At 48.1% G+C, this 19,780-nt stretch overlaps 1 protein-coding gene across 1 annotated transcript in view; it reads left to right on the forward strand.

The window, feature by feature from the left end:
• Positions 1–9,882, forward strand: part of col5a2a (collagen, type V, alpha 2a) — a 43,014-nt gene extending 33,132 nt beyond the window's left edge. The window contains exons 37-54 of the mRNA XM_034134294.1: positions 899–952; positions 1,044–1,097; positions 1,241–1,348; positions 1,511–1,564; positions 1,719–1,772; positions 2,101–2,262; positions 2,883–2,990; positions 3,358–3,465; positions 3,566–3,619; positions 3,698–3,805; positions 4,497–4,550; positions 4,663–4,770; positions 5,892–5,945; positions 6,066–6,173; positions 6,384–6,684; positions 7,608–7,789; positions 7,935–8,177; positions 8,772–9,882. Of these exons, the coding sequence (XP_033990185.1) occupies positions 899–952; positions 1,044–1,097; positions 1,241–1,348; positions 1,511–1,564; positions 1,719–1,772; positions 2,101–2,262; positions 2,883–2,990; positions 3,358–3,465; positions 3,566–3,619; positions 3,698–3,805; positions 4,497–4,550; positions 4,663–4,770; positions 5,892–5,945; positions 6,066–6,173; positions 6,384–6,684; positions 7,608–7,789; positions 7,935–8,177; positions 8,772–8,918 (2,061 nt within the window). The 3' untranslated portion in view covers positions 8,919–9,882. The remainder of the gene's footprint in view (positions 1–898; positions 953–1,043; positions 1,098–1,240; positions 1,349–1,510; positions 1,565–1,718; positions 1,773–2,100; positions 2,263–2,882; positions 2,991–3,357; positions 3,466–3,565; positions 3,620–3,697; positions 3,806–4,496; positions 4,551–4,662; positions 4,771–5,891; positions 5,946–6,065; positions 6,174–6,383; positions 6,685–7,607; positions 7,790–7,934; positions 8,178–8,771) is intronic.
• The last annotated feature ends 9,898 nt before the right edge of the window (positions 9,883–19,780 follow it).

Consider the following 19,780-nt stretch of genomic DNA (forward strand, 5'->3'; position numbering starts at 1 on the left):
GCCTACAGTACATGATGACAAAGAATAAGATACAAAAGTCTTGATAAACTGAAGCAAATGGGGACCACGTTTAAAAACAGCCGACATCAAAACACCCGTGAAAATCTGTAAACGTTAAGTAGTCCTGTGCTCACTTCTTCCCGAACACATGATTAGGGTTAGCTGAAGTTAGGGTTAGGGTTGTGAGAAACGTGCCCTCTACAAGTGCGTGACTATTAATGCAAAAGCATTTTAAACAGTTGGGTTTTAGCCAAAATGGTAAATGGACTGTTCTTATATAGCGCTTTATCCAGTCTTTATGACCACTCAAAGCGCTGACATACTACAAGTCAATCACCCAGTCACCCAGAGCAGGGCACCTTGCTCTAGGAACTAACATTCACACACATTCACACACTGCTGGCCATCGGGAGCAACTCAGGGTTAAGTATTTTGCCCAAGGATACATCGACATGTTGACTCCTCGGGCTGGCATCGAACCCACAGTTAAAAGACGGCCGCATGTCAATGTACATGTTGAAGAAGTGAGCATATGACTGTTTAAACGAAATGTGGATATCACTGCACAAGTTGTGTGAGAGTATGTAACACACAACGTGTTCGATAGAGTTTTGCAAAATGTACATCACAAGAGGGAACATGGAGGTTTTTATACACAAACAGTTATTTTGGGAAGTGAAGTATTCCTTTAAGAGGCTGCTATTCTCATCACAATGATTCAAGGTGATGACAAGTTGTGTTTTAGGAGAGCGTCAGTTCCCAGGATGCCCTCTGTTTTTATTTTCTTGGCTTAAGTACAGGCTTTGGCTTGCTTTGCATCTTCAGGATTTATGTAGCAGCACAGGCTCGATGAGGGGTTGTAGAACCTGTTGTCACTAAACCTTTAATATCTTTGCAGGGAGAGCCCGGACCCAAAGGACCACACGGACCCGCAGGTTCCAGAGGAGGGCCAGTGAGTGGACCCCGACCTGTTTATGATGGTGATACAGAATGTGTGTGCATTATTAGAGCACTTTATTAAAGTAACCTCTGTCCTACAACAGGGATCAAGAGGAGACCCCGGCCCCATCGGTGCTGTTGGATTTGCTGGAACTCCTGTAAGTACTCATTCTCTGTCACATATTTGATACGCTGAATATTATGAATAGGCCTCTATGATTCTCTAGGAGGAGGAGTACAAGTGAGGACAGGTTCAACTCGTTTTGATGTGTTTTTTGTAATATTACGTTACGGTTTACAGGGTCCTGACGGCCAACCTGGAGTGAAGGGAGAGCCTGGAGAGCCAGGCCAGAAGGGAGATGCTGGATCACCAGGACCCCAAGGCTTATCCGGTGCTCACGGTCCTCCTGTGAGTTAAAAGACACTATAAGATAAAAACAATTCAGAGAAATGTGTTTTAAAAGTCTGTGATATTTGTGTACAGGCTGCTATTTAATACTGTGCTGTCAGCTTTCACCTTTTGCAAACACACTGATAAATACCTCTTTTAATCAGTGTTGTTCTTTTGTAGGGGCCAACTGGCGTTGCTGGACTGAAAGGAGGCAGAGGAACTCAGGGCGCACCTGTAAGATCATTTCATAATTACACAAATCTTATGAGAAGGTGAAATGACATGGAGAGCAGAGGATTTCCTGAGCACAGGCAGTGTGTTGCTCTCACCCTCTGTGATAAGACTTGTCAAGCAGTATCTGAGCAGTGTGTGTCTTTCCTGCTTCCAGGGCCCCACTGGTTTCCCCGGATCTGCAGGACGAGTCGGCCCCCCAGGCCCCACGGTAAGTTCTGACCTGAGTTTCTAAGGTCAACAGGAAGAATTATAATTTCTGTTTTTTTAAGTATACTAAATACAAGGGGGATTCTTTTCAGTTTAGGTTTGTCAGTGATTAGCACGAAACAATTCTGCTGGATGTGGTAGTTAATAGCTAATACAAAAAACCACATGTCTTAAAGCCAGGGCTGCAGCCAAACATTTTGATTCATTTGTTCAGATGTCACACACACACTAACCCAGCAGCTGAGCGGCTGTACACACACCATCATGTTGTTTGAACACGCTGTCTAACGGCATGCCTCTATCTCATCAACACTTCCATCTCCTGCCAGGGTCCACTGGGAGAGCCCGGACCCCTGGGAGCTCCTGGTAAAGAGGGTCCTGCTGGGCTCCGTGGAGACAATGGATCCAACGGCAGACAAGGAGAGCAAGGACCAGCCGGACCCTCCGGCAGCGCCGGAGACAAAGGGGACTCTGGAGAGGACGGACCCACGGTAAGAACATGCTCTTCTTGTTGTGCCCATTTTACATTTAGTTAGTTTCATTCCATTCTGAATCAGATCAGAAATGATTGATCAATCCCCGGGGAATTGGGTTGCTTCCATTCCAGAATAGGAATATATACTAACATAATGAAATAATAAGTATATTAAATATGTAAGATATAACAAACAATATATAACAACAATAAATAGCAACATTAATTATGTGATGAAATAAAAGAATGTAAACAGATATGTATACTAGAACATTTATCAACATTGTAAATAATGCTAATAATGCTCAAACATGGAACCTATTATTTAAAGTGATGAAATGCAGGAATATATAATAAGAATATATGTTGAAATGTACAGTATACTGTAAATGCAGTAATAATACCAGAATACTGCAATAATGAGTTGTAATTGCTCATACTTGTTGAATCACAATCTTCCTATTGGAAGAAATCTGTGTCCGTTAAAACGACTGGATTATTTGTAGTAACGATTTTATACATGAACAAACCCATATATTGCTTTTAAGCAAAAGAAAAGTAAAACTACAAAATTGAATATAAAGAAATAGATTGATTTTGGATCTACTCAATGTTCTGCTTTTGTTTGTCCTTCAGGGTCCAGATGGTCCCCCAGGCCCAGATGGAACTACAGGACAGAGAGGCGTTGTGGGTCTTCCTGGTCAGAGGGGGGAGCGCGGGATGCCCGGCCTCCCAGGAACCGCGGTCAGTATCTGAGTCTGAACATGAAGCATAGTAAAGCTGCTGCTGGTCTCAGCAGGAAGATCAACGTGGATGAATCATTTGAAGTCAGCGATATCATCACAGAACTTCCCCTGCCGATTCATCACATTATGGGGATTCCTTTTTGGATTCAAATTGTTCTGAACTTTACATAATTACACCATAGTTTTGTAGATGTAATGACAATAAACCTTTGAATCTTGACATCTTGAAGGTTAAAACTACATTTTCTTAATAAGTTTAAACTATTTGCATACAGTACATTTCTGACCCTTGAAGTTACGTGAGTTACAGTTTGTTAAAAGGTCTTTTTACTGCTGCATTTTGATTTGTCTGCTTCTTTTTTTAGGGTCCTCCAGGAAAACAGGGCTTGACAGGACCCTCAGGGGACAAAGGCCCCTCAGGACCAGTCGGTGTACCAGGTGCTAACGGACCTCGTGGGGACCCTGGCCCTGATGTGAGTATACATCTAAATATGCTGTGTTTCTCACCAGATATCACACAGGCACGTCTGTAATGTTGACAGCTCTCCTAATGTTTGTCTCTGTGCTCCTCAGGGCTCTGCAGGATCCGACGGGCCCCCAGGCAAAGATGGAACTCTGGGACAAAGAGTAAGAGACAAAGCAAATGAAAGGTGTCCCCTGTGTTGTTTTACACACTGTTAGTGACTGATGGTGTTATTCTTACAGGGAGACCGAGGAGACTCTGGTCCAGAGGGTCTGATTGGTTCTCAGGGACTCCCCGGCACCCCAGGCCCTGTGGGGTCTCCGGGTGATGCCGGCAAGAGAGGAGAGGCTGTGAGTGGGCTTTCTTATCGCAGAACCAATTATTTTTAAATTATTAAACTAAGAATTTTCATAACACAAAACCTAAATCAACATTAAAACGATTTTTTCTAGGGTTTTTTCTGATTAAATGGTATACTGTTGGATGGTTCCAAAATAAGACAAGGCTACACAATATTATAACAAGTTGGGACTATTTCTGTCAAACATTTCCTATAAGACAATGGGATGTCAAAAAGTCAACATTCATTGAAAAAGTACAGATGTAATTATTTGCAAAATCATGGTTTTATTTAACCTGTTGACGTTTGGCCTTTCAAACCAATATCTCAACCAAGTTAACTGCGGTTAAAAAACTCTCCCACTTGCCACACAAACAATACCAACTTACAGTATTTAAAGAAAGTTGACTTCATAAAAAAAGCCTCATCAGACAATTCAGACCTCAGTAGAAGCTTCAAATGTAAACAGAGGACCATGGGGACAGCTCTGTGTGTGAGTCCATCAGCAGGAAGACTTTAATAACACATGTACTCATGGTTACACTCTGGAGGAGGATCTGATTGAAGAGTAGCCCGGTTTGGATCAGGTCTGAACACAGAGACAGATCCATGTGTTCGGGTACAGGAAGCAGTCTTTAGACAGAGTTTGGCAGAGGTGTGTGTTGCCTCTGGGATTTCTAATGATGTCACTCATGTTGCAGGGCTCCAGAGGACCCCTCGGCCCCCCTGGCTCCGCGGGGAAGAGAGGATTAGTGGTGAGTCAACATCATGCAGCTACATGGCACACTAATGCACACTAAAAACATGGAAAGAACTTCACCATTTCCAATCAATGATCATGAAATGAGTTCAATCTTTCTAATTCAGGGACCCCAAGGACCAAGAGGAGATAATGGTGACCTGGGAGACCACGGAGAGAGAGGGCAGAAGGGACACCGAGGCTTCACCGGTCTGCAGGGACTTCCTGGACCTCCAGTAAGTAACCCAGTCTGATCCTCAGGACCTCCACTGTGTTTGAAATGCATAGGAAGTGGGCATGCTGCCAATGTTGAAATGCATTAACTCAACTTGAAATGATTTCAGTTCCGTTTTGTATACCTCAACTGTAATGCTGTAAAGTTCAGGCACCTAGTGATCCACTGAGAGTCCTCTGATTCCAGCTTGATTTAACACTGATTACTGTGCTCTAGATGGATGTAGTGGAACAGACTTCAATGAACTCTGTGACCTCTCAGCCTGTTTGTAAGATATCAGAAACATGATCCTGCATTCCTTTGGTTTGATCAGAATGAGAAGTTTGAGTGAGTCCAAGTCTGGCCTAGTTGTATTTCTAAACCTTGGAACATCAGGCAAACTAGCTTAATAACACATGTAACTAAATGAGTCAGCTTATTTGATGTATTGGAAATACTTCATGTTTTCCAGTAATGGTTTGATTTAGTCTCACACCAAGGACAAGCAGAGCACAGACTTCTTATCTAAGTCAAGTTTTGCGCTTGGACATCATTTAGTCCCTGTATACGTCACAAATATTGAACACAATGATAAGCCAAAGTGTAATGTGTTTTGGGTTGAGGTTATATTCAGGCCTCCAAATGGAGTTCTCCTGCAGATGTAATCCTGGGGTTGATAAAGCTAGCTTATGCTAAAATCCTAGTGCTGCAGTTAAAGAGAAGCTCCACCACATTCTCACGCTTTCATTTCAGTATCAAAGAATAGAAAGTAGACTCAGAATCTGATGTCTGAGTATCCTGAGGACCTCACTGCAGTCAGTACAAGATGTCTGACCGAAGAAAATGTTAGAGCAGCTGGGATATGTCATTTAGCTGACACTTTCACAAGGTGCCGTCATACACTTCAATACAAAGACCTGCCTACAGGAGCAACTTGGGGTAGGGTATCTTCGATTAGGGTTTTCAGAAATAGTCTTATGCTGTATGGTGATGTTCCAACATGTAAAGTCTCCTGCGTCAGTATCTTTCTGAGGCTCATAGACAGCAAGCGATGGCCCACCTGTGCTTTCTGGGAACATTTTGAATTCCAGTGTGGGTAAACGATGTGTGTAAAGCTTATGAATGATTGAATTCTTACTTTAGGGTACAACAGGAGAGCAGGGAGCTTCAGGAATCGTCGGACCAGGAGGAGCCAGGGTAAATATCAACTCAACCATGCAGAAAACATACAGTATATTTGAGTTTTACACCAGAAATCACTGTAAAACCCAACTCCTGGTTTTATCACTAACAGTCTGTAACATGATTGTGGTTCAGGGACCTCCAGGACCCACCGGGCCCCACGGAAAGGAAGGGTACATCGGACAGCCCGGACCCATGGGCCCTCCTGGAACTCGAGGACTGAGTGGAGAAGTTGGACCTGAGGTATTTACTCTTTATGCAGAGCTAAACTAATAAAAGGATGGCAGTAAACGGTAAAAGCAGGCAGATGTGAGGAGACGTCATTAAACTGCTGGACATGTTTCCAGCAGATGTTCAGTTAGAAGGGAACAGGAACGCTATCATCCGTTATTGCGGTACGCACAGACCACTAAATAAAAACATCAAAAATAAAACCTCTCCATTAATCCACAGGGGCCTCCAGGAGAGTCTGGACCCGCTGGACTCCCCGGCCCCCCAGGACCCCCCACTGCTGCCGGAGATTACCTCTTCAGCGGCCTTCACGACTACGACTCCGGCCCTCCAGAGTTCAGCGAGGACGAGGCCATGCCCAACAGCAACGGCTCCACCATCCTGGCGGTGGACCCCGGCGTGCAGGCCACCCTGAAGGCCCTCAGCAGCCAGATCAGCAGCATGAAGAGCCCCGACGGCAGCAAGAAGCACCCGGCCCGCACCTGTGACGACCTGAAGAGGTGCTACCCCGCCAAGACCAGCGGTGAGTCAGCAGACAGAGGGGATATACTGTAGATATGTTACAGGAATCTGTCTTCTACACCTACTGTGGGCCAATCAGAACTGACATGAACTCCTTTGTCTTCCTGGTTCTGTTGCTCTATGAGACTGTATAGGGTTTCTGAAATTGGTTTTTTATTCAGTCTAGGCGGCCTTGAGAAACACATTCACACTTTCGCCTGCGGTTTTATTTTGACAACTTTACTTCAGCTTAATCCACATGAAAATATGAAAGAAGACAAGAGGGGAAAAATTAAAATAGATACAGTACTAGAGATACTAGTATGATTCAGGGGTGGGGAAGTTTAGACAATAAAGGGTTTTAAAGTGAATTGCGGTTAAGACACATTCATCATGGTGAATTTTCATCATCAGGATTATGGAGAGCATCCTCACATTGTGAGACTCATCTGTGTAGCTTGATATCATGTAGAGAAGTGATAACATGAGAGCCTGAGTTAAGAAACACAGACGGAACAGACTCACAGTGTTGTTCACTTTAAACAGTTTGATTTATCTTTACGTTATGCCGGTGTATCTAATGATTGTTTGCTTTTACTCAAAGTTGTGCACAAAAGTGTGTCCTATCTGTGCTGCAATTATTTGTTTCTTAACAACATGTACGGTTAAGTGATTCTAGAATGTTTAGAGTCTTAGCTGTCTTAAGAGTGTTAATCACATTCTGATGATTCTTGATAGCTTGCATTTATTTCAGCCAAAATATCATTACATGAACTTTTCATCTTGTTCTTGTCATGACCTTAGCTCTTACTTTAAACAATGCTGCTCTTTCACAGGCTACATGTTAGAAGTCATGTTGGGGTGTGATGTCTCTGATTTAAACTAGGTTAGCTTATAATTGTGTTCACACACTAAAGTGCATGTGTTGATGGTGTTGTTGTGCAGGTGAGTACTGGGTGGATCCAAACCAGGGCAGTGTGGAGGACGCCATCAGAGTGCACTGCAACATGGACACTGGAGAGACGTGCATCGCTGCCAACCCAGACAGCATCCCCCGGAAACAGTGGTGGAGCACCTCCAGGAACAAGCCTGTGTGGTTCGGAGCCGACATGAACCGCGGAACACATGTGAGCTCTTACAGGGGGAGAGGGGAGAGGGGAGAGGGGAGAGGGGAGAGGGGAGAGGGGAGATGGGAGAGGGGGAGAGAAACAACATAGATCTACAGGCTAGGATAAACTGCCTCTGTACTGATGTCTGTCTTTGTGTCTCTAGTTCATTTATGGCAACAAAGATCAGCCGCTGAACGCCGTCACCGTTCAGATGACCTTCATCCGCCTGCTTTCCAAAGAGGCCTCTCAGAGCATCACCTACCACTGCAAGAACTCTGTGGGCTACAAGGACCAGAAGAATGGCAACCTGAAGAAGGCCGTGATCCTGAAGGGCTCCAACGACCTGGAGCTCAAAGCAGAGGGCAACAACCGCTTCAGATACACCGTGGTGGAGGACTCCTGCTCAGTGAGTCCCCTCAGCCATTATGACCTGTTGATATCAACACATCCCATGGAAAGACCAAAAGCAACAATGATAACCATTTTTTATTAATAAATCAAATGTAACAAAAGAGTAGGAGACAGTTAACCTGCTAATGAAATCAACCAATCAGAGCAGATGACTCTCTATTGCAGTGTCATTATAGTTAGTGAACTCAGATCAGAGAGTCAAACTCTGTAGGGCTGATCAAATTGAAATCTAAATGATGTATCTGCATTGCCTCAAATGCTTTCAGAAACATCATTTAGTCTAGGCTACTTGCCACCTCAGACAATTTAAGCCCAAGTGTACAGGGGGTCAGTGTTGCTCTCTAGCACAGACACATGATATATCAGGCTGTGAATGGCAGGACATACTTGTTAATGCTATCCATTCATTGTAGGTTTTGGTCTTTTCATGGGATTTTAAAACAATCAGCAAACAAGAATTATTTGACTTATTGAAGATTCCTGAAGTTAGTGAGGATCCAGAAACACTCCATGTCATTGAGATGTAAGGCTGTTCACTGTAGAGAACTATTGAGTTATTAACTGAGCTTTTTTCCTCCATCTCTTACAGCAAGCGAATGGCCAGTGGGGCAAGACAGTGTTTGAGTACAGGACACAGAAAACGTCCAGACTTCCTATCGTGGACTTTGCCCCCGTGGACATTGGCGGCCCGGATCAAGAGTTCGGCATGGACATCGGGCCCGTGTGCTTCTTGTAAAACGGTCAGCGGGGACTGGAGGAGAATCCTGAGACTGTTGAACTTGACAGCTGAGAGATCAGCCACTTTGTACATACGAGTACTGAGGACTATTGTGGCCGGTGGCAGGATATTTATTGTGCCTTTAACCCAGTTCAAGACATCGAAGATTTGTAAGTTACAATGAATGTTTGGGATTTACTTAAAACAATTGGTAAGAATCATTCCTCTGTGGTCTTGTTCGGCTCACTACGGTGCTCCTAAAGATATTTCCCTTTTAATTTTATTTCACAAAGCAACATTGCCAAAGATTTATGAATATGAAAGCATTAAAGTAGTAATAAACTGCTGTTTATAGGCGTAGAGAAACCCCACTGAAGCCAAATGTTGTCCCGCTACTTTTTTACAGATTTGTCTATCTTTTTATTGTTTGTACTGTTTGCATATACAACAACATTGTGGTGCTATTGAGGAAACGAATAAAGCCGATGATGCGTTCACTGGCGCCGGTATTTTCTCAAGACAGTTTGTGTATTTTAAAACTCTGTGTGTGTAGATCATTAAAGACACATTAAGACTGTCCATTCCTCAGTGTTAGCTACCTCGTCACCGATGACACTACATGTAAATCTTCTTTCACAGGTGCTGTTTGTAAGTAGTGTGATCCTCGTGCGCTCCCACCGGCTGCGCGCCACAGGGCGGGGGGGTACAATAAAGATCTTTCTGTCGACGACGGAGAGACCAATATGGTGTCGTGTGAGTGGTGTGTGGTGATTTGTAACTTTTATTTCCCCTTTCAATTCCAATGTCCTACAGTGAAAGCTTGCACAGATTTTCTTTTATGCATGTCAGTTCCCCCTTTTCCGACACGTATATGCTCTTGAACTCTTTTTTATAACCAGTTTTATAGATTAAGGTGGCTGTGAGTGCATTTGCTTTGTATTTCTTGCTATGCAACAAATTAAACAAACTGCTTGTTAATCCCCCCAAGCTCTTGTCATATTGATTCAAACAAAGGTCCTTTGTTTGTAATTTTCATTGTTCAGTTGGGATTTTTTAAATGGGGGGGTGTGGTTGAACAATATTACAGTGTACACCTTTTCAAATATCCAAACCCCTCAATGAAAAGTAAGAAGCAGCTACATGTGTACTCACTGAATACACTTTATCCTGCACAGCAAAAGCCAAAATAATAATCACGATTCTTTTTTATCAATATTATGATCAAAATGTATTGTTTTGAGAAAAAGGACAGGGCGACATGGGTAAACGCTTCAACGGCCCAAACACTAATATTAGAAGAAACGTTTTGAACTGATTAAACATCTTCACCAACTTGACAACACATTCCCAGGGTTTACTGAAACCCTAAACGAATCGCTGTAAGAAGCTGAAAACACAACGGAAACGGGGACACTAAAAAGTGACGCACACAGATGGGACCGGAGTTGGCCAAAGGTAACTCTCGCACAGTCAGTGGGTGCTTCTCAATGTCAAGGAAGGATCCTTCAGAGCCACTATTTCAAGGATGCTACGTCATCGAATCCCGCCGAAGGACTGTTCCAATGTACAGGATCCTTGGAATTCTACCGAGGACTGAATCCTTTGTTGCAGGATATTTCGAGGCTGCTCATGTGTATCCTCGGCGGTCTTAAATGACCCTCAATTCTTTGCGCACGGACCAATTTCCCAAATCTTTGGCGGAAAATGGCTGAATCCAGGCAGTACACATTTAAATGTAAGTATGTTCAGTGGTGTAGTAAATGTGCACATGACTTGTGTTTAAAGTTTATAGTCTGTTTGAGTTTTGCCCGTGTGAACGCAAACCGAACCTTCTGAAAAATGAAACAATGTAACAAACTGTCATCTGGTGCACACCAGAGAAGCGGACTATTAGGTTTGAAAGAGACCTTAGAGCGTTTTGCACCTAAATAAATAATTAAAATGAACCTTGTTTTGACTTTGCCTCTTTTGTTGATATGTGTGGTTTATGCTACAATGTGCACCAATATGTGTAAAAAAGGTTTGCAGACATCAAGTATGATATATGAATACACATTATTATTGATTGGTGATGGTGATTTTTTCCTTATGGCTGCTTATCCTCCAGGACTTGTTCAAGGCTGCAAACAGAAGGAGAACGTTTTATGTTAGTTTAGTGGTTCTGTCCTGGAGAGATGATCATTTTACAAAATGCAGTTACTCAAGTACATCTTCGATCTTCGCAAATCAGTTATGAGTCTTCAAACAAATCGTGCTCAATTTAAGGCGGGGCCTTGCATATGACGCACACCTGCACACTTGCTAGCCTGTTCCATTCTTCGTTCTCCGAATGCCAGGAAGGATTCTTGCCTAGCCTCTGAAGGACCTGACTCGGAAGGACATGTCCAACCAAGGAAGCGTCCTCGTCTTTGAGAAACAGCGTGTGTTTCTGAACTGTATGTGTTTTGTCTGTATATTGATCATCATATTATTTAATAAGTACCAGTACATTTAGGTTCGTCTCTGTTTCAAGTGATAGTTGACCAACTTTATAATACTCGCACGCCAACAAGCTTTCCAGTCCAAGACGTTTTTGTAAGATATTCCGACATCCTATACTATGTAGTTCTTCTGATATTAACGATGTAGTATAGTATTTTTTTAACTATGCTATGTCAGTTTTTGTATTCATTTTTAATATACAGTACTATATTATGTTTTTATTTTTTTTATTTTTGACATACCATGATATGAAATTGTATCTAATCATTTTTTTACATACTATACTAAGTAATTTTTTCAAATATTTTCAGCATACTTTAATATGTTGTTTCCCAATATTATTGACAAATATAATATTCAGTTTTTCTAATATTTTTTCATACTAGACTATGTATTTTTTTCAGATTTCTTCTGACATTTTATACTCTACTAATATTTTCGACATAGAGAGGCGAAGTCCCTCCCTTTCCGGTGGACCTCTATGGGACCTTATTACGGAAAGAGTATGTATTGAAGTCAATGGCGAGAGAAACGTTATCTTTCGATCCCGTTTGAATTGTGCCACGAATTACACATATGATGTTTGTCAATTTAAAATATTTTTTTTGTGTGAAACCGCTCAATGAACTACATCTCTCGCACAACAACACACGTCACCAAGATGGCCGTCACTACTGTCTTGCCAAACAAGGGATTGACTACCCTCACTATCACCACAATGAAACACGTCCAGAAGAATGTCATGCAAAGCTGCCTGCCTGCCTTCCTTCGATTCTCCCTGAACTGCCTGATCTTTTTAATGTTCAATGTTAACCATTTGTGCAGATAGCATGAAGTAATAAAAGATCCCCGATGCTAATGTAGCGTTAGCATGTCTCCCTCGGGGGCATCCGGGCTTAAAGGTGTATTATAGAATGATCACAACGGTGTGAGAGTACTCTTCAAAGGGTTCACGAAATATGACTACTACTCTACTGTTTAACACTTTGGTTAACTTAATGTTACTTCATGTTAAGGCTAATAAAAATGACAAGGCTAAGCCGGCTGTAATGCTAACTAAGGTGCTTGCTACTAGCTAGGTAACTAACTTGATCCAGCCAGCCACTCCTGGTCCTTTCATCAGACGGGAAGCGAAAGAACGAGTAAGACCCATAGAGAGGCGCAGACTCATAGTCTTATATTTCAACAGTTTTACGACAAACTGTGACTTTTTTGACATGGAAATGATTTTTTAAGATTGACAAACATTATATGTGTAATTCGTGGCACAATTCAAATGGGATCGAAAGATAATCTTTCTCTCCCCATTGACTTCAATACATAATTTTTCCGAAATAAGGTCCCATGGGGCGGAAGTAGATGGGCGGGACTTCGCCTCTCTATAGATGAGAGAAGCACATGCGTCACTTCCGGGCGAAATTACGGCCCAGCCCACTTTAGGGAAAAAACATTCAATGCCATTTGTGGTTCTGACGTTTTTGGCATCACATAAAAAAATGAAGAAAACCGCCCTTTTTTTAATCTACAGGAAGCCCAATTATGATGGTAATGATTGCAGGTCTCCCTTGAAAAAGAGATCGTTGATCTCAATGGGATTTCATGGTTAAATAAAGGTTTAAACAATAGTTTAATCTAAATCAATTTATGGAAATAATGGGAAATGATGTACGGTCAGTCTGCTGGAGGACGAGTGGCAGGCAGCAATCTAACACCTAAAGTGTGATTTCTGAATTAGATTTTGCTGTCCCTTTTTCTGTAGAGGAAGTAAAGAAAACGTAACGCAGGATTTGTTTGTTGTTGCAGGTGCAATATATGACTCAGCAACTTTAAGACCTGAAGAAACTATTTCTTTTCGCTTCACTCGAATGCATTGTTTTCCCCTTAAAGTGGGCGGGGCCGTAATTTCGTCAGGAAGTCATAGGGTCATATGAAATTACCGAAATTACCCTATGACTTCTTTATCATTTTTTGACATAGCATACTTTTACTTTCTTATTTCATATACTACGCTCTGACTTGTTTAATGATAATATTGACATACTACTTTTTTTTTACATAATGAACAATGACTTTTTCCTAATAAAATGACATGGCTACTGGTGACGGTTTGACAAGAGGGAGGTCAACAAGTCTCTAGTTTATTTAAAAATATATATTTACCATCATTTGGGAAATGAAAATGTCAAAGTTTTGACCAGCTAGTGTTCTGTAGTTCATCCTCCATGAATGTCTCTAAAAAACGCTGGCAAAACACTCCCCCCCACACCAGTGAACATCCAGGGAGCGGACACCGAGATTGTGAGATCTTAGAAGTACCTTGGTGTTCATCTGAACTATAAACTGGACCACTCTGCTGCTCTGTACAAGAAGGGACAGAGCAGACTGTACCTGCTGAGGAGACTGAGGGTTGGGGGTGCAAGGGGCACTCCTTCAGACCTTCTATGACTCTGTTGTGGCATCAGCCATTTTCTATGGTGTGGCCTGCTGGGGCTGGAGCATCTCGGCTGCTGACAGGAAGAGACTGAACAGACTAGTTAAGAAGGCTGGCTCTGTCCTGGGGAGTCCTCTGGACACTGTGGAGGTGGTGGGAGACAGGAGTCCTCTGGACACTGTGGAGGTGGTGGGAGACAGGAGTCCTCTGGACACTGTGGAGGTGGTGGGAGACAGGAGTCCTCACTGTGGAGGTGGTGGGAGACAGGAGTCTTCTGGACACTGTGGAGGTGGGGGGAGACTGGAGTCCTCTGGACACTATGGAGGTGGTGGGAGACAGGAGTCTTCTGGACACTGTGGAGGTGGGGGGAGACTGGAGTCCTCTGGACACTGTGGAGGTGGTGGGAGACAGGAGTCTCACTGTGGAGGTGGTGGGAGACAGGAGTCCTCTGGACACTGTGGAGGTGGGGGGAGACTGGAGTCTTCTGGACACTGTGGAGGTGGGGGGAGACTGGAGTCCTCTGGACACTATGGAGGTGGTGGGAGACAGGAGTCCTCACTGTGGAGGTGGTGGGAGACAGGAGTCCTCTGGACACTGTGGAGGTGGTGGGAGACAGGAGTCTCACTGTGGAGGTGGTGGGAGACAGGAGTCCTCTGGACACTGTGGAGGTGGGGGGGGACTGGAGTCTTCTGGACACTGTGGAGGTGGGGGGAGACTGGAGTCCTCTGGACACTATGGAGGTGGTGGGAGACAGGAGTCCTCACTGTGGAGGTGGTGGGAGACAGGAGTCCTCTGGACACTCTGGAGGTGGTCGGAGACAGGAGTCTGGACACTGTGGAGGTGGTGGGAGACAGGAGTCTCACTGTGGAGGTGGTGGGAGACAGGAGTCCTCTGGACACTGTGGAGGTGGGGGGAGATAGGAGTCCTCACTGCGGAGGTGGTGGGAGACAGGAGTCCTCACTGTGGAGGTGGGGGGAGACAGGAGTCCTCACTGTTGAGGTGGGGGGAGACAGGAGTCCTCACTGTGGAGGTGGTGGGAGACAGAGAGGTGGGGGGAGACAGGAGTCCTCACTGTGGAGGTGGGGGGAGACAGGAGTCCTCTGGACACTGTGGAGGTGGGGGGAGACAGGAGTCCTCACTGTGGAGGTGGAGGGAGACAGGAGTCCTCACTGTTGAGGTGGGGGGAGACAGGAGTCCTCACTGTGGAGGTGGGGGGAGACAGGAGTCCTCTGGACACTGTGGAGGTGGGGCGAGACAGGAGTCCTCACTGTGGAGGTGGTGGGAGACAGGAGTCCTCTGGACACTCTGGAGGTGGTGGGAGACAGGAGTCCTCACTGTGGAGGTGGGGGGAGACAGGAGTCCTCTGGACACTGTGGAGGTGGGGGGAGACAGGAGTCCTCTGGACACTGTGGAGGTGGGGCGAGACAGGAGTCCTCACTGTGGAGGGTGGGGGGAGACAGGAGTCCTCTGGACACTGTGGAGGTGGTGGGAGACATGAGTCCTCACTGTGGAGGTGGGGGGAGACAGGAGTCCTCTGGACACTCTGGAGGTGGTGGGAGACAGGAGTCCTCACTGTGGAGGTGGGGGGAGACAGGAGTCCTCTGGACACTGTGGAGGTGGGGCGAGACAGGAGTCCTCACTATGGAGGTGGTGGGAGACAGGAGTCCTCACTGTGGAGGTGGTGGGAGACAGGAGTCCTCTGGACACTCTGGAGGTGGTGGGAGACAGGAGTCCTCACTGTGGAGGTGGGGGGAGACAGGAGTCCTCTGGACACTGTTGAGGTGGTGGGAGACAGGAGTCCTCTGGACACTGTGGAGGTGGTGGGAGACAGGAGTCCTCTGGACACTGTGGAGGTGGTGGGAGACAGGAGTCCTCTGGACACTGTGGAGGTGGGGCGAGACAGGAGTCCTCACTGTGTTGGTGGTGGGAGACAGGAGTCCTCTGGACACTATGGAGGTAGTGGGAGACAGGAGTCCTCACTGTGGAGGTGGGGGGAGACAGGAGTCCTCTGGACACTGTTGAGGTGGTGGGAGACAGGAGTCCTCACTGTGGAGGTGGGGGGAGACAGGAGTCCTCTGGACACTGTGGAGGTGGGGCGAGACAGGAGTCCTCACTGTGGAGGTGGTGGGAGACAGGAGTCCTCTGGACACTATGGAGGTGGTGGGAGACAGGAGTCCTCACTGTGGAGGTGGGGGGAGACAGGAGTCCTCTGGACACTCTGGAGGTGGTGGGAGACAGGAGTCCTCACTGTGGAGGTGGTGGGAGACAGGAGTCCTCACTATGGGAGGTGGTGGGAGACAGGAGTCCTCACTGTGGAGGTGGTGGGAGACAGGAGTCCTCTGGACACTCTGGAGGTGGTGGGAGACAGGAGTCCTCACTGTGGAGGTGGGGGGAGACAGGAGTCCTCTGGACACTGTTGAGGTGGTGGGAGACAGGAGTCCTCTGGACACTGTGGAGGTGGTGGGAGACAGGAGTCCTCTGGACACTGTGGAGGTGGTGGGAGACAGGAGTCCTCTGGACACTGTGGAGGTGGTGGGAGACAGGAGTCCTCTGGACACTGTGGAGGTGGGGCGAGACAGGAGTCCTCACTGTGGAGGTGGGGGGGAGACAGGAGTCCTCTGGACACTATGGAGGTGGTGGGAGACAGGAGTCCTCACTGTGGAGGTGGGGGGAGACAGGAGTCCTCTGGACACTGTGGAGGTGGTGGGAGACAGGAGTCCTCTGGACACTGTGGAGGTGTTGGGAGACAGGAGTCCTCTGGAGACTGTGGAGGTGGTGGGAGACAGGAGTCCTCTGGACACTGTGGAGGTGGGGGCGAGACAGGAGTCCTCACTGTGGAGGTGGTGGGAGACAGGAGTCCTCTGGACACTATGGAGGTGGTGGGAGACAGGAGTCCTCACTGTGGAGGTGGTGGGAGACAGGAGTCCTCTGGACACTCTGGAGGTGGTGGGAGACAGGAGTCCTCACTGTGGAGGTGGTGGGAGACAGGAGTCCTCTGGACACTCTGGAGGTGGTGGGAGACAGGAGTCCTCACTGTGGAGGTGGGGGGAGACAGGAGTCCTCTGGACACTGTTGAGGTGGTGGGAGACAGGAGTCCTCTGGACACTGTGGAGGTGTTGGGAGACAGGAGTCCTCTGGACACTGTGGAGGTGGTGGGAGACAGGAGTCCTCTGGACACTGTGGAGGTGGTGGGAGACAGGAGTCCTCACTGTGGAGGTGGTGGGAGACAGGAGTCCTCTAGACACTGTGGAGTTGGTGGGAGACAGGAGTCCTCTGGACACTGTGGAGGTGGGGCGAGACAGGAGTCCTCACTGTGGAGGTGGTGGGAGACAGGAGTCCTCCGGACACTATGGAGGTGGTGGGAGACAGGAGTCCTCTGGACACTCTGGAGGTGGTGGGAGACAGGAGTCCTCTGGACACTGTTGAGGTGGTGGGAGACAGGAGTCCTCTGGACACTCTGGAGGTGGTGGGAGACAGGAGTCCTCACTGTGGAGGTGGGGGGAGACAGGAGTCCTCTGGACACTGTTGAGGTGGTGGGAGACAGGAGTCCTCTGGACACTGTGGAGGTGGTGGGAGACAGGAGTCCTCTGGACACTGTGGAGGTGGTGGGAGACAGGAGTCCTCTGGACACTGTGGAGGTGGGGCGAGACAGGAGTCCTCACTGTGGAGGTGGTGGGAGACAGGAGTCCTCTGGACACTATGGAGGTAGTGGGAGACAGGAGTCCTCACTGTGGAGGTGGGGGGAGACAGGAGTCCTCTGGACACTGTTGAGGTGGTGGGAGACAGGAGTCCTCACTGTGGAGGTGGGGGGAGACAGGAGTCCTCTGGACACTGTGGAGGTGGGGCGAGACAGGAGTCCTCACTGTGGAGGTGGTGGGAGACAGGAGTCCTCACTGTGGAGGTGGGGGGAGACAGGAGTCCTCACTGTTGAGGTGGGGGGGAGACAGGAGTCCTCACTGTGGAGGTGGGGGGAGACAGGAGTCCTCACTGTTGAGGTGGGGGGAGACAGGAGTCCTCACTGTGGAGGTGGGGGGAGACAGGAGTCCTCTGGACACTGTGGAGGTGGGGGGAGACAGGAGTCCTCACTGTGGAGGTGGAGGGAGACAGGAGTCCTCACTGTTGAGGTGGGGGGAGACAGGAGTCCTCACTGTGGAGGTGGGGGGAGACAGGAGTCCTCTGGACACTGTGGAGGTGGGGCGAGACAGGAGTCCTCACTGTGGAGGTGGTGGGAGACAGGAGTCCTCTGGACACTCTGGAGGTGGTGGGAGACAGGAGTCCTCACTGTGGAGGTGGGGGGAGACAGGAGTCCTCTGGACACTGTGGAGGTGGGGGGAGACAGGAGTCCTCTGGACACTGTGGAGGTGGGGCGAGACAGGAGTCCTCACTGTGGAGGTGGGGGGAGACAGGAGTCCTCTGGACACTGTGGAGGTGGTGGGAGACATGAGTCCTCACTGTGGAGGTGGGGGGGAGACAGGAGTCCTCTGGACACTCTGGAGGTGGTGGGAGACAGGAGTCCTCACTGTGGAGGTGGGGGGAGACAGGAGTCCTCTGGACACTGTGGAGGTGGGGCGAGACAGGAGTCCTCACTATGGAGGTGGTGGGAGACAGGAGTCCTCACTGTGGAGGTGGTGGGAGACAGGAGTCCTCTGGACACTCTGGAGGTGGTGGGAGACAGGAGTCCTCACTGTGGAGGTGGGGGGAGACAGGAGTCCTCTGGACACTGTTGAGGTGGTGGGAGACAAGAGTCCTCTGGACACTGTGGAGGTGGTGGGAGACAGGAGTCCTCTGGACACTGTGGAGGTGGTGGGAGACAGGAGTCCTCTGGACACTGTGGAGGTGGGGCGAGACAGGAGTCCTCACTGTGTTGGTGGTGGGAGACAGGAGTCCTCTGGACACTATGGAGGTAGTGGGAGACAGGAGTCCTCACTGTGGAGGTGGGGGGAGACAGGAGTCCTCTGGACACTGTTGAGGTGGTGGGAGACAGGAGTCCTCACTGTGGAGGTGGGGGGAGACAGGAGTCCTCTGGACACTGTGGAGGTGGGGCGAGACAGGAGTCCTCACTGTGGAGGTGGTGGGAGACAGGAGTCCTCTGGACACTATGGAGGTGGTGGGGAGACAGGAGTCCTCACTGTGGAGGTGGGGGGAGACAGGAGTCCTCTGGACACTCTGGAGGTGGTGGGAGACAGGAGTCCTCACTGTGGAGGTGGTGGGAGACAGGAGTCCTCACTATGGAGGTGGTGGGAGGACAGGAGTCCTCACTGTGGAGGTGGTGGGAGACAGGAGTCCTCTGGACACTGTGGAGGTGGTGGGAGACAGGAGTCCTCACTGTGGAGGTGGGGGGAGACAGGAGTCCTCTGGACACTGTTGAGGTTGGTGGGAGACAGGAGTCCTCTGGACCTGTGGAGGTGGTGGGAGACAGGAGTCCTCTGGACACTGTGGAGGGTGGTGGGAGACAGGAGTCCTCTGGACACTGTGGAGGTGGTGGGAGACAGGAGTCCTCTGGACACTGTGGAGGTGGGGCGAGACAGGAGTCCTCACTGTGGAGGTGGTGGGAGACAGGAGTCCTCTGGACACTATGGAGGTGGTGGGAGACAGGAGTCCTCACTGTGGAGGTGGGGGGAGACAGGAGTCCTCTGGACACTGTTGAGGTGGTGGGAGACAGGAGTCCTCTGGACACTGTGGAGGTGTTGGGAGACAGGAGTCCTCTGGAGACTGTGGAGGGGGGGGGGAGACAGGAGTCCTCTGGACACTGTGGAGGTGGGGCGAGACAGGAGTCCTCACTGTGGAGGTGGTGGGAGACAGGAGTCCTCTGGACACTATGGAGGTGGTGGGAGACAGGAGTCCTCACTGTGGAGGTGGTGGGAGACAGGAGTCCTCTGGACACTCTGGAGGTGGTGGGAGACAGGAGTCCTCACTGTGGAGGTGGTGGGAGACAGGAGTCCTCTGGACACTCTGGAGGTGGTGGGAG

Source organism: Trematomus bernacchii, unplaced genomic scaffold (assembly GCF_902827165.1).
Source record: "Trematomus bernacchii unplaced genomic scaffold, fTreBer1.1, whole genome shotgun sequence".
Classification (NCBI taxonomy): Eukaryota; Metazoa; Chordata; class Actinopteri; order Perciformes; family Nototheniidae; genus Trematomus; species Trematomus bernacchii.